Source organism: Myodes glareolus, chromosome 3 (genome assembly GCF_982192425.1).
Source record: "Myodes glareolus chromosome 3, mMyoGla1.1, whole genome shotgun sequence".
NCBI classification, from domain to species: domain Eukaryota; kingdom Metazoa; phylum Chordata; class Mammalia; order Rodentia; family Cricetidae; genus Myodes; species Myodes glareolus.
This window is the reverse complement of record NC_142028.1, coordinates 102850194-102867022: the sequence shown is the minus strand read 5'-3', so window position 1 is coordinate 102867022 and position 16829 is coordinate 102850194. Positions and strand designations below refer to the sequence as shown.

General features: G+C 39.0%; 1 protein-coding gene across 1 annotated transcript in view; it reads left to right on the top strand.

Annotated features, from left to right (window-relative positions):
- Positions 1 to 16829, top strand: part of Focad (focadhesin) — a 297602-nt gene that overhangs the window by 206821 nt on the left and 73952 nt on the right. The window contains exon 21 of the mRNA XM_087904862.1: positions 1966 to 2087. Within this exon, the coding sequence (XP_087760988.1) occupies positions 1966 to 2087 (122 nt within the window). The remainder of the gene's footprint in view (positions 1 to 1965; positions 2088 to 16829) is intronic.

Genomic DNA, 16829 nt, shown 5'->3' with positions numbered 1-16829 from the left:
GGAAATCAGTATGGCAGTTTCTCGGAAAATTGGGAATCAATCTACCTCAAGAACTAGAAATACCACCCTTGGGCATATATCCAAAGTATGGACAATCATACTACATTTGCTCAACTGTGTTCATAGCAGCATTATTTGTAATAACCAGAACCTGGAAACAACCTAGATGCCCCTCAACTGAAGAGTGGATAAAGAAAATGTAGTACATTCACACAATGGAGTATTACTCAGCGGTAAAAAATAATGACATCTTGAAATTTGCAGGCAGATGGATGGAGCTATAAAAAACTATTCTGAGTGAAGTAACCCAGACACAGTATGTACTCACTCATACATAGATATTAGACGTAAAGCAAAGGATAACCTGCCTACAATCCACAACCCCGGAGATGACAGGAAACAAGGAGAACCCTAAGAGGGACATAAATGGATTCCCCCAGGAAGGGGAAGTAAATAAGGTCTCCTTAGTAAATTGGCATCATGGGGGAGGTTAGTGTATGGCAGGGAAGTGGGGGAGAGAGAAAGAAAGTGGGGAGGAGAACTTGATGGATTGGGAAGGTTAAGTTGGGTGAAGGACAGAGAGGGAGGGCAAGGAAAGAGATACCTTGAAAGAGGGAGCCATTATGGTTAGTGAGAAACCAGACACTAGGGAAATTGCCAGGAATCCACAGGATGATCCCAGCTAAGAATCTAAGCAGTAGTGGAGGTGGTACCTTAACTGCCCTTCCCCTGTAATGAGATTGATGACTACCTAAATTGTCATCATAGAACCTTCATCCCATAATTGGTGGAAGAAGATGCAGAGATCTACAGCTAAACACTGGGCTGAACTCCTAGAGTCCAGTCATAGACAGGGAGGAACAATGGGACAAAGACCACGATGGGGAAACCTACAGAAACAGCTTACCCAAACAAAGTGGGGGCTGACTATGGATTGACAGCTGGGGAACCTGCATAAGACCGAAACAGGCCCTCTGAGTGTGGGTGGCAGTTGTATGGTTTGGGCAATTTGCACTACCTAACTAGCAATGAAACTGGCTCTTTGGAGTCCATTCCCTATGGAGGGATACCTTGCCCAGCCTAGATACAGTGGGGAGGGTCTTGGTCCTGCCTCAAGTGATGTGACAGACTTTGTTGACTCTCCATGGGAGGCCTCACCCTCCCTGAGAAGTGGATGGGGGTGGGATGGGGAGAAAGTAGGGGGAGAGGGAGAACATGAAGGAGAGGGAACTGGGATTGGTATGTGAAATAAGATTGTCTTAAAATTTTTTTTTACAAAAAAATGCAATGGTCTGTGTATTTTATGTCATTTTGGTCCCTAAGTATGTCTTTTCATTGGCTCAGAATTACTAAGTTTCCATTCATTTCCTGGGGTTGCCATAAGTTATCTCTCAGGTACTTTACTGGCTCCCTTGGCTTTTGATTAATTTGGGGACCAAGGTGGTGCTAGATGTTCAGTTGAGAACTCAGTTAACCATAGTTACAAAGGCGTGGAAAAGAAGGTCAACCAAAAGCCAGCTGATGCAGGTGTGAAATCTGCTTGTTCATGTGAGTACATAGACTAAGTAGGGGCCTTGTGTTATCAAGGGAGACAAAGTTTGATATGTATACATACCTTTATTTAATGAAACTCATTATAGGATAAAGCTTAATGGATAGTATCATTAGTTTGAAAAATGTGAAATGAACAAAAACTTTAAATTTTCTTTTTTATAAATGTTTATAGTGATAAATGTTAGTTATAAGTGTCTTGTAAATAAGTTATATTTTAAATGTTAATTTTTGTGTGCCCTTTGTTTTACCCTTTTGACAGCAATATTCAAAAATAATAGTTTGCTCAATATTTTATGTTTTTATTTGTAAGTTCTTTCTCCAAATTGGTTGAGAGTGGGACTCCTGAGAATATAGTTCACAATTTTTTTTTGTTATTGAAAATGCTTATTCTGAATTTCTTTCTTTTGAAAGGTGGCATGTTGTTTTGCTATGATGTTGCCATGTATCAGAGTAAAGACGGCAAGCCACTGAATCGACTGATGGCCAGTAGAGGGCGAAGCTTCAAGCAGACCTCCCTGGCCCTTGTCCATGAAGTAGGTGCTGTTCTCTGTGCTTTACACTTCATTTGTTCCCTTTGTAGACACGGGATTGCATTTGTTCATAAAGGTTGTCCTTTGCCACAGTTAGCACAGGTTGCTATTCATGATTTCCAAAATAACCGACCAAATAGGATATTAAGTCCAGTTTTTTGTTTTTTTGTTTTTGCAAGAGCCAGTTGAAACTTCCCTACCACCCAATGGAAGAGCCTCTAAGGATTTTGTTTGCTTACTTATTTCAGCAATGCTTAATTCCGTTGTTTAGATCGAATTTTAATGTATTTAAAGCAAAAGGACTGCCTATTTTTTTTCCTCTTAAAAATTTTTTTTTTGTGTGTGTGTGTGTCTGTGTGTGTGTGTGTGTGTGAGAGAGAGAGAGAGAGAGAGAGAGAGAGAGAGAGCATACTTGTACATGCTATAATGCCTGTGGGGGTCAGAGGACAACTTGTAGGAAGTTGTTTTCTTTTTCCACTGTGGTTTCTGGGAATTGAACTCAGGCGATCGGACTCAGAGACAGGTGCTTTGATCAGCTGAGCATCCTCCTGACCCCATTTTCTTTAGGTTTTTATTTATTTCTTTAAGTGTGCATGTTCATCTTTGTGTCACACTTAGAAGTTACATGGTACCCTGTAGGAACCAGGTTTTTTCTTCTTGTAGGTTCTGGGGATTGGCAGCAAGCATGTGCTTTTACCCAGGGAATAATTTTGCTGGCTCCTGCAAAGTATTTGAAATCTTTTTTTGATAACAGTGTGACGAGTCCTTTTTATGTCCCACTAGCCAGCTCCCAAATAGTGACATGGAGACTTCTTATTCATTATGAAACATCTGCCGATAGCTTAGGTTTGTTCCTAATTAACTCTTATAACTTAAATTAACCTGTTGGAGGAAGGCTGCTTGTTGTTACCTGTCTACTCAGCCCTGAAATAATCACACAGAAATCATATTATTTAAATCACTGCTTGGCCCATTAGCTCTAGCTTCTTATTACCTAACTCTTACATATTAATTTAACCCATCTCCATTAATCTGTGCATCACCACAAAGTCATGGCTTACCAGCAAAGTTTCAGCATGTCTGTCTCTGGCAAAGGCTCCATGGCTTCTTCCTGACTCTGCCTCCTTTCTCCCAGCATTCAGTTTAGGACTCTGCCTCCTTTCTCTCAGCATTCAGTTTAGTTTTCCCTACCTATCTCTATTTCCTGTGCAGGCCCAAAGCAATCCTTTATTGACCAATGTTATTCAGAGCATATAGAGGGGAATCCCACATCATTAACCCATTTATATTAATCTACATTCCATCACCTGGCATTACCTCTCTTCCATCTTGCAGCTCCTCTTTCCTCTCCTTGTCTCCTGGTGTGCCCTCCTCTGCTCTGTCTCTGGAACCCCACCTAATCTCTTCCTGCCTAGGCCTAGCTATTGACCATTCAGCTCTTTATTAAACCATTCAGAAGGTGCTTTTGCAAAGACACATCTTCACAGTATAAACAAATATTCTGCAGCATAACAGTGTCTCTCATTCAGTTAAAGAGAGAAGAGCCTGGGAGGGGTGATGTTTCTCTGGGGTGAAATGTTTAAGCACAGCAGAGGAAAACAGGTCATTTCTGTATCTACTCTTCCCAGGCATCTCCTTAGTTAGCATGAAAAAGAAAGATACACTATCTTTACCATTTTGAGCTCTACATATAGGTATTTTCAGGACAAATCCAAGTTTAAACTCTTCATGAAAAGTAGATTTAAAAAGTTATTAGAATGGAATTTTTAAGAAGGTGTGGGCTAGCAGAAGCTATCTGTTAAATTTAGCTAATGTATCAGAAACTATGCAATATGCTCCGCACATGAACAGAGAAAGTGTCTAGATTAAGATGTTTGTATCTTGTGTTAGAGATGGCCTAGAAAATCTCAGAGGGGCGAGAAAATGACAGTATTACTTGGGAGTCACTTAGAGGGCCTTCTGGACAGAATTTTGCGAAATCTAGGATGGAATTTTAGTTCATTTTCAGTTCACATGACCCAGTGTTTAGCTGTGTGTACTGTTGTTATGAAGGATTGGAGTCTGGTTTCAAGCACGTACATTAGGCAACTCACAACTATCTGTAACTACAGCTCCAGGGGATTCAGTATCCTCTTCTGCTCTTCTTGCATACCTCAGTGTACATGTGCTTTCTCTCTCTCTCTCTCTCTCTCTCTCTCTCTCTCTCTCTCTCGCTCGCTCTCTCTCTCTCGCTCTCTCTCGCTCTCGCTCTCGCTCTCTCTCGCTCTCGCTCTCTCTCGCTCTCGCTCTGTGTGTGTGCGTGTTTGTGTGACAGAGAAAGAAAGAAAAAGAAAGAGAGAGAGAGAAAGAGAGAAAGAGAGAGAGAGAACAATGCATTAGCTTTTTGTTTAACCAGAAACAGTGAGAGTTTTGAAGAGCTGACTGATAACAATTGCACAGTAGCAGCTTCCGGTCAGCTGTGCACTTCAACAGCTACTGTGTCACTGTGCCTGCACATCTGCACATGCATTGTATGTGCCTGCCACCAGGTGTTTCAGCTGACCGCTTGTTATATGGCTTTAGTAGACACAATACTTTGAATCCGGATTTTTCCTGTGCAGCTCCATACAGAGCCGTGCTCTCTCTCGATGCTGTGCAAGAGCAGCAAATCGGGCTCACGCGCACCTCCCCACCGGGCTAAACTGCTGTGTTCTGCACTGCGCTACTGCACGGCGGAGCTATGATGCCTGGCAAGTTAGGTTAATTAAGTGCATTTTCAAGTTAGAAGATTTTCGGTTTGGAATGTTTTATTAGGATGTGACCTCAGAATCACAAGCAGAGGAGCACAGTATATTCATTTATTTAATCTCCACATCCACATTCTGAGGTAGGTCCTGTTAATTTGTTCAAGATCATAAAGCAGCTAAGTGGAAGAGTCTGGAAATTGAACCCTGGAATTCAATTTCAGTTTGTAACTGTAGAGTTTAGCAGCCATATCAAGTGAATTTTTAAACTTTCTTTATTAAGTCCACAGCGTTTACTTACTTTTGGCTTTTCTTTGGCATTTCTGATTGACCACTATTGCCACTCATAAAATTTTGAATCACTATTAAATAATATATGGGTTACTTGAATACAAGTTTAACAATGCCTTGAGAATTTACATGGTAACTAACTCGGAGAGTTAGAGTGTGAGTAAGGCCTAAGGGGCAGGCAGTGCACACAGCCTGGAACACTGAGCAAAGAAATGCTTCATGCGTGCATGCGTGTTGTTATTGTTAATCTTTGGTGATCTGTCTGGCATTTTTCTAGAAGATTCTTCAGACTGTGCTTTGGTTCCTCCTGCTACCTTAGGCTGTGTCTCTGGAAGCTCTGGGATCCTAGGAAGTCCTTTGTCCTGAGGATTCCATGTATTTATCGACTTACTGGTTGGTGGGCCTTTGGTTTGCTTCTGATTTTGGGTGATCATATTAACACCCATAATTCCTCACTGAATTTCTCAGATATCTTTGTGTGTACATCTGTTTTCATTTCCTTTAAGTAGAAAAATAGTCAGGAGTGAGACTGTTGGGGTATTTGGTAAGTGCACATAAAACTTTATACAAAACTCATAGACTCTTTTGTGGCTGTGTGCTTGTGGATGCCCCTGTAATACACAGTGACGGGGATGTTAGCTTTAAAGCTTTCATTTCTGTCCTGTTTTTCTTTATATGGTTCTTTTTTGTCTGAAACAAGATAACAAGAGTTTTCGTTTTTCTCTTCTGCTTAATTTAACTTTTATTCATAAATTTTTAAAGTAGAGGTATAATTCATATATCCTAAAACTCATCCATTTATATACATACTCAAAATATATGGTTAATTGGGTGGTTTTTAAGGTTTGCCTATGTTGTAGCACACATTGGTTCTGCGTTGTTTTCATGGCAGAACAGTAGTTTACTACGTAGGCGAGCCACATCTAGTGTATTTGTTAGTTTGTAGATAGGGTATATGTTTTCATGTAGAAGTTTTACACTTTAAGATATGCATCTTAGGCTGTGACCAATAGAGTTTAATGCTGTATAAGGACGGTTGTTGCTTTTGTGAATGCATCCTTCACTTATTACCCAAATACCTTCTGCCCCTCCCTTCCTCTCTTGAGTGTGTGTTTTTTTTATTTCTGTTACCATAGCATTTGTTATTGTTCTCTATTTTTGTATTTTCACCCAAATTATATGCCTTAATCAATGTTACCTAGATAAGTCTCACAATAAAGTAGTATGACTTTTAATTCTAGGCACTTTGCTTTTCTATGTAAATACAAAAACATTTGGGATGTCTCATGAATGCCTGTCTGCTATGGTGTAGATTATAAATCATTCTATAAGCCAATTGGCAGAAAACTGAAATCTTAGAAACACTGAGGGCCTACTCTCATGAACAATGTATATCTGCATTTAGTTAGATTAACACCTTGTTTTCATTATAAGTCTTGTGGATGTTTTGTTAAATTTTGTACTTATTGCATAACCCTAAGTGTTTTGCAACTAGGATTTGTTCTGATTGACTTTCTGTTCATTGCTACTATGTAAACACAGTGATTTGCTTCTCTACCTTTACCATAGCTGAATAGAAAGCCTGAGGTTCTGTAGTCACACTTGCCTAGTACTCCTCATGTTGTATTGGCTCTTTTGCCTTGTTAAAGATTATTTATTCATTTACTTACCTACTATTTTCATGTGTGGGTGTGTGCATACCCACATGATTTATGTACCACAGGAGCCTGCAGGGGGTAGAAGAGAGGACCAGATCCCCTGGAACTGAAGTTACACTCTATTGTGAGCTACCATGTGAGAACAGGATCCCAGTGCTCTGCAAGAGGAGTTAGTGCTCTTAACTGCTGAGTAATCATTCTCTCTGTTCCCTCTCCTCCTCCTCCTCCTCCTCCTCCTCCTTCTCCTTCTCTTTCTCCTCCTTCTCCTCCTCCTCTTTCTCCTGCTCTTCCTCCTCTTTTTGTTCTTCTTCCCCTCATTCTTCTCCTCTTCCTTCTCCCTCTTCCTCCTTCTCCTTTTTTTCACCATATGAGGTTTAGAATCAGTTTGCTGGTATTTCTGAAGTAACATTCTAGGATTTGATTGGCATCCTGCTGGGTGAATCTTTCTATTTATGAGCATAGAGTATCTCTCCATTTATCTGATTCATTGCTGATTTTTCATAGTTTATAGTTTTCCTGATGTTGATCTTGTAAATATTTTCATAGATTTATATCCACACATTTCATTTTGGGTGATATTACTGTGTTACTGAGTCTCAAATTTTAATATCAGTTTATTCACTGCCGAATGTAGGAAAGCAGTTGGGTTTTGTATACTCTAGTCTTGCTGAAGTAACTAATTCCTGGACTTTTTGTATAGTTTGTTTAGATTTTATATGTGAATTCTTATGTTGTTTGTGGCAGAGGCAATTTCATTTCTTCGTTTTCTTTAGTATATGTTACACTTTCTGTTTTTGTCACATTGCATCAGTGAGGACTTCTGATATGATGTTGTAAAGGACTCTGAGAATTGACATCTCTCCCTTGTTAGGATCTCAAAAGACAAGCTTCTAGGTCTTTGCTATCATGTGTTCTCTGGGATTCTGTTGACTGGGGTGTTATGAAGATTTTCCTTGTCAAGCATAGACTAAACCTTGGTTAAACTACCTGGAAGTTTTTGCTTTGAATCATGAGTAGATTTTGAGTTTCTCAAATGCCCTTGTCTTCATCTATTGATACAATGTGTGATATCTGTACTATACATTTCTTAAATATTGATCTATTTTCAATGGATAGATACCTCTAATTATGATGTGTTTTTTACATTGTCAGACTCAATTTGCTCATGCTTTTAACGAGTTTTATAAGTACATTTATGGGAAATATTGTTGTGTGTATTTCTTCTTGATGTCTGTGTCTAGTTTCACTCTGAGGGTAACACTGATTTCATAGAATGGGGAAGTGTCAGCTCCTGTCTTCTAAAAGAAACATAGAGAATCTGAATGGCCGCTTCCTTGAACAGTTAGTCAGCCATGAGCACATCCGAGATGTGTACTTCCATCCTGAAAGGTTAATAACTGTTTAAAATTTAAGTTTTCTTAGAAGGTATAGAACTATTCAGATAATGTATTTTTCATGTGAACTTTGGAACGTTGTGTTTTTCAAGGCATTGGTCTGTTTATCTTGATTATTATTTGTTCTTTATTACCTTTCCCTTCTAATTGTCGTGGGGTCTGGAGTTGTATCTTCGCTTTAATTTAAATATAGCTAATTTTCTCTCTCTCTTGGTTTTTTTTTTCTAGTTTCATTGGCTGTAGGGTTCTTGATTTTTATTTAACCTTTTAAAGAACCAGTTTTTAGGGTCTTTTTTTTAATGTCTAAAAGTCACTTATGAGTGAATATATATTATGTTAGTCTTTCTGGGTCTGTCTGGACTACCTCACTCAGGATGGTTTTTCCTAGTTCTGTCCATTTGCCTGCAAATTTTAAGATGTCATTATTTTTTAACACTGAGTATTCCTCCATTGTGTAAATGTACCACATTTTTTTTAAATCCATTCTTCAGCTGACGGGCATCTAGGTTGTTTCCAGGTTCTGGCTATTACGAATAATGCTGCTGTGAACGTGGCTGAGCAAATGACCTTGTGGTATGATTGAGCATCATTTGGTTGTATGCCTAAGAGTGGTATTGCTGGGTCTTGGGGTAGATTAATTTCTAATTTTCTGAGAAATTACCATCCTGATTTCCAAAGTGCCTGTACAATTTTGTTCTCCCACCATCAATGAAGGAGTGTTTCCTTTACCCCATATCTTTTTCAGCATAAGTTGTCCTCAGTGTTTTTGATATTGGCCGTTCTTACAGGTGTAAGATGATATCTCAGAGTTGTTTTGCTTTGCATTTCCCTGATGGCTAAGGATGTTGAGCATTTCCTTAAATGTCTTTCGGCCATTTGATATTCCTCTCTTGAGAGTTCTCTGTTTAGGTCTGTACCCCATTTTTTTTCTTTTGAATAATTTGTTCCTTTGATGTCTAGTTTCTTGAGTTCTTTGTTTATTTTGGAGATCAGTCCTCTGTCAGACATGGGGTTGGTAAAGATCCTTTCCTGTGCTGTAGGCTGCTGTTTGCTTGTTGATCGTGTGTTTCTGACTAGGAAGGAGAAAAAGTCAAGTTCTCCTGAGTAAACTGGGGCAGGGGGTGAGGGTGGAAGTGAAAAGGGAGGAAAGAATAGGAGTAGGGAAAATGCATAGCCCAATTAAAAGCAAAGTGTAAAAAAGAAAAAAAAAGCTTTTACTTTTTAATTTCAATGATTTCTCTTCTACGTAGATCAGACTGTCCCTGAACTCGCAGAAGTCCATCTGCTGCTGCCTGGTCCTTATTGTTTTATATTCAATTTGTGTAAAAAAGTTTTTGGAATTTCTCCTCTATTTGTTTGTAATGTGTTAATAATTTGTCCATTTGGTTCCCAAGCTTTTGGAGATTTTTCAGTCATGTTTTGTTGTTGATTGCTAGCTGTTTCCTCTGAGGTATGGGAATGAATATCATGTGTTTTATATTCTTTCAAATTTAATTGTGTGTGCTTTATTATTGCCGAGAATGTGGTCTTTCCTGGTAAGTCCATGTTAGATTTAAAAGACTGTATACCCAGAAGTTACTGGAAGAAATGACAGATGTCAGTGATAACCGGTTGACTGGGGATATTGAGTTCCATTGAGTGCTTGCTGTGTGTTTCCACCTATAATCGAGAGGCACTGAAATCTCCACCCACAACAGTTGACTCTGCTCTCTTTAGTCTTTTGTCATTTTTTTTTAATGCTTTGCTATTAGATATACTTAAACTATTATTATCTTTTGGGGAAATTCACCCTTTATTGTGATGCGATGTTCCCTTTATTCTTAGCCTATTTCTTGTGAAGCCTGCCTTACCTGAGATCAACATATGCACACGTAATTTATCAGGGTTATTCTGGTATCTTTATCCACACTCACTTTATGTGTGTCATTGTATTTAAAGAAGTATTCTTATAGAAGATATATAGCTGGGTCTTGGTTTTTGTTTGGCTTTTACCATTGTATTTTAATTAGTTCATATAGAACATTGACTCAGAGTAATTTTTATATGGCTTAGTTAATATCTATTATGATGTTATACTTTTCTCTTTATTTATGTCCTTTACTTCCAATTTTGCTCTGTACTCTTGGAAGTTTTACTTGATTCTATTTTCTCTCTTGTTAGCCTTTTTTAATTTTAATTTTACTCTTTCTTTCTAATTGCCTTAGAGTTGACGGTAAACACTTCCAAATCAACCCGCAAGTGACATCTTACCAGTTCTCGTGTGGTATTACTACCTTATAATTGTAAATAATCCTAATCCCTGTCTCTGTCTTTGGAATATATTAGGTTTGAGTGAGAAATATCTCCTTTAGGTCCATCTGTTGAACACTTACTCCTCTGGTAATGCATTGTGTGGGAAGGCTCTGAAAACTCTAAGAGGTAGGACTAAGCTTGCAGCCACTCACAGGAGATGTGTCCTAGAGACCTTTACCTTGCCCCGGGTGCTTCTTGTATCTTTTTCTGTTTCTTTTTCTCCCTAAAGGTCAACAGACCTCTCTTCCATGTGGTCCTGCCACTCTGTTGCTCTGTTTTTAATCTCTGTGGGAGACTGTTCTAGGGTAGGGGTCCTGGGAAGGGTTTGTTTATTCTGTCCATCTCTTTATCATAGTATGTGGTGACCTCACCTTCCAAGGGATGGAATTACCTTTCTGAGGGGTGATCCCCTAACTGGGTCATTTGACCTGTCCAACCTCAATGTTAGGTCTCTACCTAGACCCTGCGGATTTTATTCTCTTGTTCAGGCCTTACTGTTGATCAATGTATATTGCATGTTTGGTAACCTTTTCTACAGAATGTAGACATTCTGTTTTTGTTTGTTGTTGTTTTCTCTTTGCTTTAAAGATTCGGTGGTCTCTTGATATATCCTCAAACTCGGATATTCTATTTTTAGTTGAGGCAAGTCTTTTAAACACACTACAGGCTTTTTCCATTTCTCGTGCAGCAGGTCTTTGATCCTTGGAGTTTCCTTCTGGCTCTGCCTTAGGACTTTGTCCACTGTTCTTAGGTGCTGTCTGCTGTGTCTGTCACAGCCGTCACACATTAATAATTAAGTCCCCAGTCTGAGGATTCCAATAGTACTCACTGTTTGCCTCTAATTCCTGTTTCTGCTCCATTTATTGTAACTGATTTTTGCCTTTTAATGAGCTTTGTTCTTTTCCTGATAACTGGATATGATGTAAAAAGAATTGAAATAAATAGACCTTTAATCATTTAGTGGTAAGTGGTAAAGGGATTGTGATAATGTGGAATCATTTTTTAATTGTATAATTAGGTCTGTTTTTTAATTGGTATGATTATAAGTTTCACACATGTTTTTCAGTTCCTTCTACTGCCGTAAAGAAAGGTAGCCTAGAGTAGGCAGAATTTATGTATGCCTTTTCTACATGAAAAGATTAAAAAGACTTTGGAGTTATATATCTCCTTCCCTCTATGTTAGTTAGACTCTCATAGCACCCTGTTAGGAGCCAGGCATATTGGAATATGCTTGTAATCTCAGTACTTTGGAGGCTGGAGGAGGGGAATTGCAGGTTCACATGTGGTGCTTAGGCTACATAGTAAGTCTCACAGTGTAACTGATTAATTCGGTTAAGTGAGGCTTCTCTGCTGGCGTGTCTCACCATGATTTCTTTCCCTTCACCCACTTCATATGTGTGGGGTCATTTTCCCTTTGTTTTCATTGTGAAAATTTGGCCAACCTCTTCTAGGTAGAATATACAGAGGTGTGTGGTCCTCTCATGAATGAAGACTCTGATCCATCGATTGTCCAGCTCTCCTCTGACTAGGTCCAATCTGGGTTTTCCTACCGGATTTCTCGATAGCATGTAGGTGTCTGCTTCCTGGTTACTGTTTCAGTAAGTTGCGATTGTCTGTGTTTGTGTGATTCTCTGTCCATCTGTACTTTGCTCTCTTATATATTTCCCTAGCAGGTCTCAGAGAGCTGTTGTGTGTATCAGTTTGGTAATTGTGCTTGTTAGGATGAATAGTGAGTTGTAAGCCCCTTATGTACTAGACTGGAAGTGGTCTTTTCATATTTGTTGTGCTTTTCATGTATAATACGGTATTAATACTTCTCGAGAACCATACGTCAGCAAAACTAAAACTTTTCAGTGCCAAGGTGAGCTATTTATGTAAAGTCATCTCTGACAAATTGCCCCTTATTTTCTGCCTTTTTCAAAAGTGATATTCCACTATCTGTTATACTTTTCCAAGAATTACAGAACTGCATCTGATTTACTTCCATGTGACTACCATCTTCTTAGATTTGGGTAAAACCTAAAGTGCCTTTTTTTTAAAAGAAATCTTTTGAACTGGGTTCTATCAGTAGTCCCTGCCCATCTTGTAGGCTTCTCTAAGCACCCCGCCCTGATGGATACCTCCTGCCCTTTGGGCAGTGACTTTCTCCTTCCAGGGGAAAGCTGAGGGTGAGCGACAGTTTCCTTCCCTGAAATTTGCTGGCTGTCTCATCATCTTTTGGCATTTCCTGCTTTGACTTGACATTCTCATCTAAACTGGGCAGTGGTGGCTTATCCTGGGAGGAGAATGGCAGTCACATTTAATTACTTTCTTCCTTCTTGGCGATACAGATGTTCCTGATCCTGACAGTGCCACCCAGCCGTGTTTATGCTTACCATTAAGTAGTGTGCTGTTTTCCACTTCTGTTTTAGAGAAACTTTATTCATCCTTACTGGAAATATGTGCTCTGAAATAAATCATTGGTTATACATTTTTTTTTTTACCTCCGTAAATGATCACCGCTTGTTTTTTTTTATGCACTAGAAATTAACTTTGCTTCTCCTAATTCTTTAATTTTTCCTCCAAGCTGTCCCCAGTTAGATAATATGTAGCCAGTTGTTTGAAATATAAGAAGTGCAGCCTCACCTTTTCCTTCAGTTGCTCCTTTGTCTTAGAAATATGTCTTTAAAGATAGTGTTCACATAGATGCAATGTGAACAACGAGATGAAATTGTGAATAGTAGTGGGGAGAAATTATATCTGTGCCTCTTACAGATTCTCCCTAGCAAATACTGTGAAAAGTACGGTTTGCCGTGCTTTAGATACTCCATAATTACCATGTGGATGTGAGTTGTTATGGTAACTGGGTTTCCCCTTCTATTAAATAACAGAGTAAATGGTTGCTTGAGATGCGATTGAATTGTCAGCTTTCAGGCTAATGTTATCCTGATGGGAAACAGGGTGGAGAGGCAATGATGGGGGAAGAGGTGCGGGGGGAGGGGTAGGGGGAGAATATTGAATGTTGGAAACTACTTACAAAGAAATGAGCGCTTTGCACTTGAAGTAGGTATCATTTTAACTCCTCCCTTCTCACTGTTTATCAGTGGATAGAGGTGGCAGAAAGTTACTTTGTGAGTGATAGGTTAGCGAGGAAAGATTTGAGGGTACTGAAGGTCAGATAGGTGGTGCATAGTCACCTGGGAGTAACTTACATTTCAGAAATTGGCTTGATTGTTGAGTCAGGAAGACCTCTAAGTTTCAAACCTTGATAGCAGGGATATTGATAGATTGTATTGACAGAGACAGGAAAGATAAATGAGAGTAAGTTATGAATGATAAACAAGCCAGCTGAGTGTAAGAAGTAGTTGAGGGTGAGAATCTGAGAAACATATTCTAAAATCCATGGTTTTAAGCTACTTTTGATTTTTTTAATTAAAAATAATTTAACTAATTCATTAAAATATAAAAATTGTGCATATTGTTATTCATATTTATGAGATACCCTGTAATGTGTTAATAGATGCAAACGATATTTTTATTGAGCTTTAACTTGATGTAGATTTCCTCCCTGTTAGTGTATACTCTATGCATTTTGGCAGGTACACATATTTCTGTAAGCAGCATCACTCAAGATGAGAATTAGCCTAGCATCCTAAAACGTGCCTTCTTACTCTTCATAATCAAATCTGTCGCCTTTACCTAACTATTGTTCCCTTTTCTATCTCTGTTGAAGTAAAGTTAGAGCTTACAATGCACAAGGGACCAACTACAGTGTCCAAGAGCTGACTCCCAGTCCCAACAATTTTCCTCACTGTGTCTAGGCAAGTCATCTTGATTTTCTGACTCAGATGTTTAACATGGTATCAGAAGTGGGGTGGCAAATGGCATAGCTGAGTGGGAGCCATTACTCTACAGCGTCACAGACACTGTTTTCAGTTTGTTTTCTCTTACCTGGATGACGGTGGAAGCCTCTGCAAGACTTTCCTGCTCTGAGCTTTGTCCGTCTGTTTTCAGCTCGGTAGTCAGCAAGGTCTTTGTACAATGTAATGAGATCTCCTGGTTCCTCTCACACTGGAGAATGGAAATGGCTCAGCTTTAACTAAGAATGAATGCATGTTGTGAAAAGAGACCTAGAGGAGTCTGGACTCCCGGGTCCCCTATTGGTCCACCAGGGCTTTCCTTTCTGTGTTCCTCGTTCTCAGCTTGTCCACTCTTGCTATTCTGGTCTTTTGGCTTTCTCACACAGGTCAGCCCTGTGCCTGTATGTGGCCTTTGAGATGTTGTCTGGTTTTGTTGTTGTTGGTTTGCTTTATACTGAGATGACAGAGCGTGTGTTAGCCGTGCTACAGTTTCAAATTCACTACCTCTTAACAGGCAACAGTGTTGTGCAACCCTTCCCTTTCTATTGCTCAAGAATATTTGAAACAATTCCTAATGAGCCATGTTCCCATTAAACAGTCCCTTCCCACTTTTCCTGTCTTCTCTCTCTGTCTTACTCTCTACTGCCAGCAACCACTGATCTGCTTTTTGTCCATTGGTTTGCTCATTCTGGTTATTGCGTATAGGTGGAATCCTATAATGTGATCTTTTGTGTCTGCCTCCTCTTGGTTTTTATGTTTTAAGGGTTTATCTACTACAGATTATTCTTTCAGCATGCAATAAGACTTTATTTGGCTGATATTATTTATTGATCCATGGGTGGATATTTAGGTTACTTTATTTCTTTTTTTTTCTTTTTTCTTTTTTTTTTGCTTTTGTGAACATGCTGGTACAGACTTTTATTTACAAATTCTTGTTTGAATCAATTGTGGTCTCTATCTAGAAGTAGAACTGTTTAGTCATATAATATTGTTATGTTTAGTATTCTGAGAAACTATCAAACTTTCCCAGTAGCTGAACCTTTCACATTCCCTTTAGCATGCATATCCTCACAACCGGGAAATTTTCACTCAGACTTGACCCTCCCAGTGAGATCTACCATGAGCACTCTGCTAACCTTGAAGCATGCACCAGCCCTCACCCTTATTTCTTTAACATACATCTTCCCTTTACATTTTGTTTGTCTGGCTCCGTTTTCAGTTGTATAAATGATGTTTCATCATACTACCACTTTATACATATGGAGACTTTCCTCTGACTCTGAAGACAGAGGACCTGTGTGCCCAGGCAGTCCCTCACACAGTTGTCACTGTATAACTATGACTAGTTATAGGAAAAACTAAGTTTCTCGTGTTAGTTGTGTCAGTGACACAACTATTACTGACCCTGCTTTATTAACTGCTGGGTAACTAACTAGGTTTGCAACTTCATAATTATTTACTATTTTGTTGACTAGATTTTCTGAAGATTTCTAACAGGTCTAGCAAATTAGACATAATTTTCATACTTCACAAATGCCAACTGAGTTTATTTTTCAGGCTAGCAACTTCAACCTCAAAAATAGGCAATTCAGTAACTACATATTGGATTGAAATAGCTTCCTAAAGGTTATGGAAAGCCTTTTGGCCTGAGACACAAATGAAAAGGGCCTGGTTATCAGCACACTGTTTCCCCAAGTCTCTTTACCGAGGGAACACTAAAGAGTGCTTTTAAAGATGTCTACTCGCTCCAGGGCTAATCCCAGGGCACAGTAAGATGGAAATATAATTCCGCAAAACATGGAGCATCAGGGTGGAATCTAGGCCAGTGAGCTCTGACACTGATACTCTGTGTGGCCTGAACCACAGGATTAGTTGGGTCTTCTGCTGACAGCCCCGTTCCGAGGGGTTTCTTGGCATGAATGGCTTTCTTTTTTAAGCTCACCAGTCCATTTGTTCTTTTACATGTGTATTTTTCCTAGAATCTGTTCCCTTTTCAAACTCAGTACTAAGAAGAAATTGAGACTACTGTCTTTGCAAAGGATTCAGTGTTCCTTCTTTCAGTGTGCTGGGGCTGACACGAGCTCTTAGTACAGTGATACCCATGGATTATGTGGCAGGGGAATTTGAAAATATTTTGGATTTCTTAAGTAAGACAATTTCAAGTTACATTATTTGAATATTGTTTCTATTAATTCTGGGTAGCAAAATAAGGGCTAATGATAATATACGTTATGACTAGAGAACATAATTCTTAGGAGAAAGGGAAAAGCATTTGGAAACAGAGAGCAAGGATGAAAACTGAGGGCCTCCTTCCCGGCTGGATATGTTGTCTAGGTTACTGTTTGCTTTCTGGATAGTCTAAGAACAAACAGGACTGGAGGGCTCATTCCTTTTGTTGGTAAACACCCAACAAAATACTCAGTATAAATATTCAGTCAGAAAAATGTCTTTATAATTTTTTCCAGTTCACTTCATGATCTCAGTATCTATATTATGCTGTTTAAATATCTAATGTTTGAAAAAAAGAACAGCAATGATACCAGAAGTG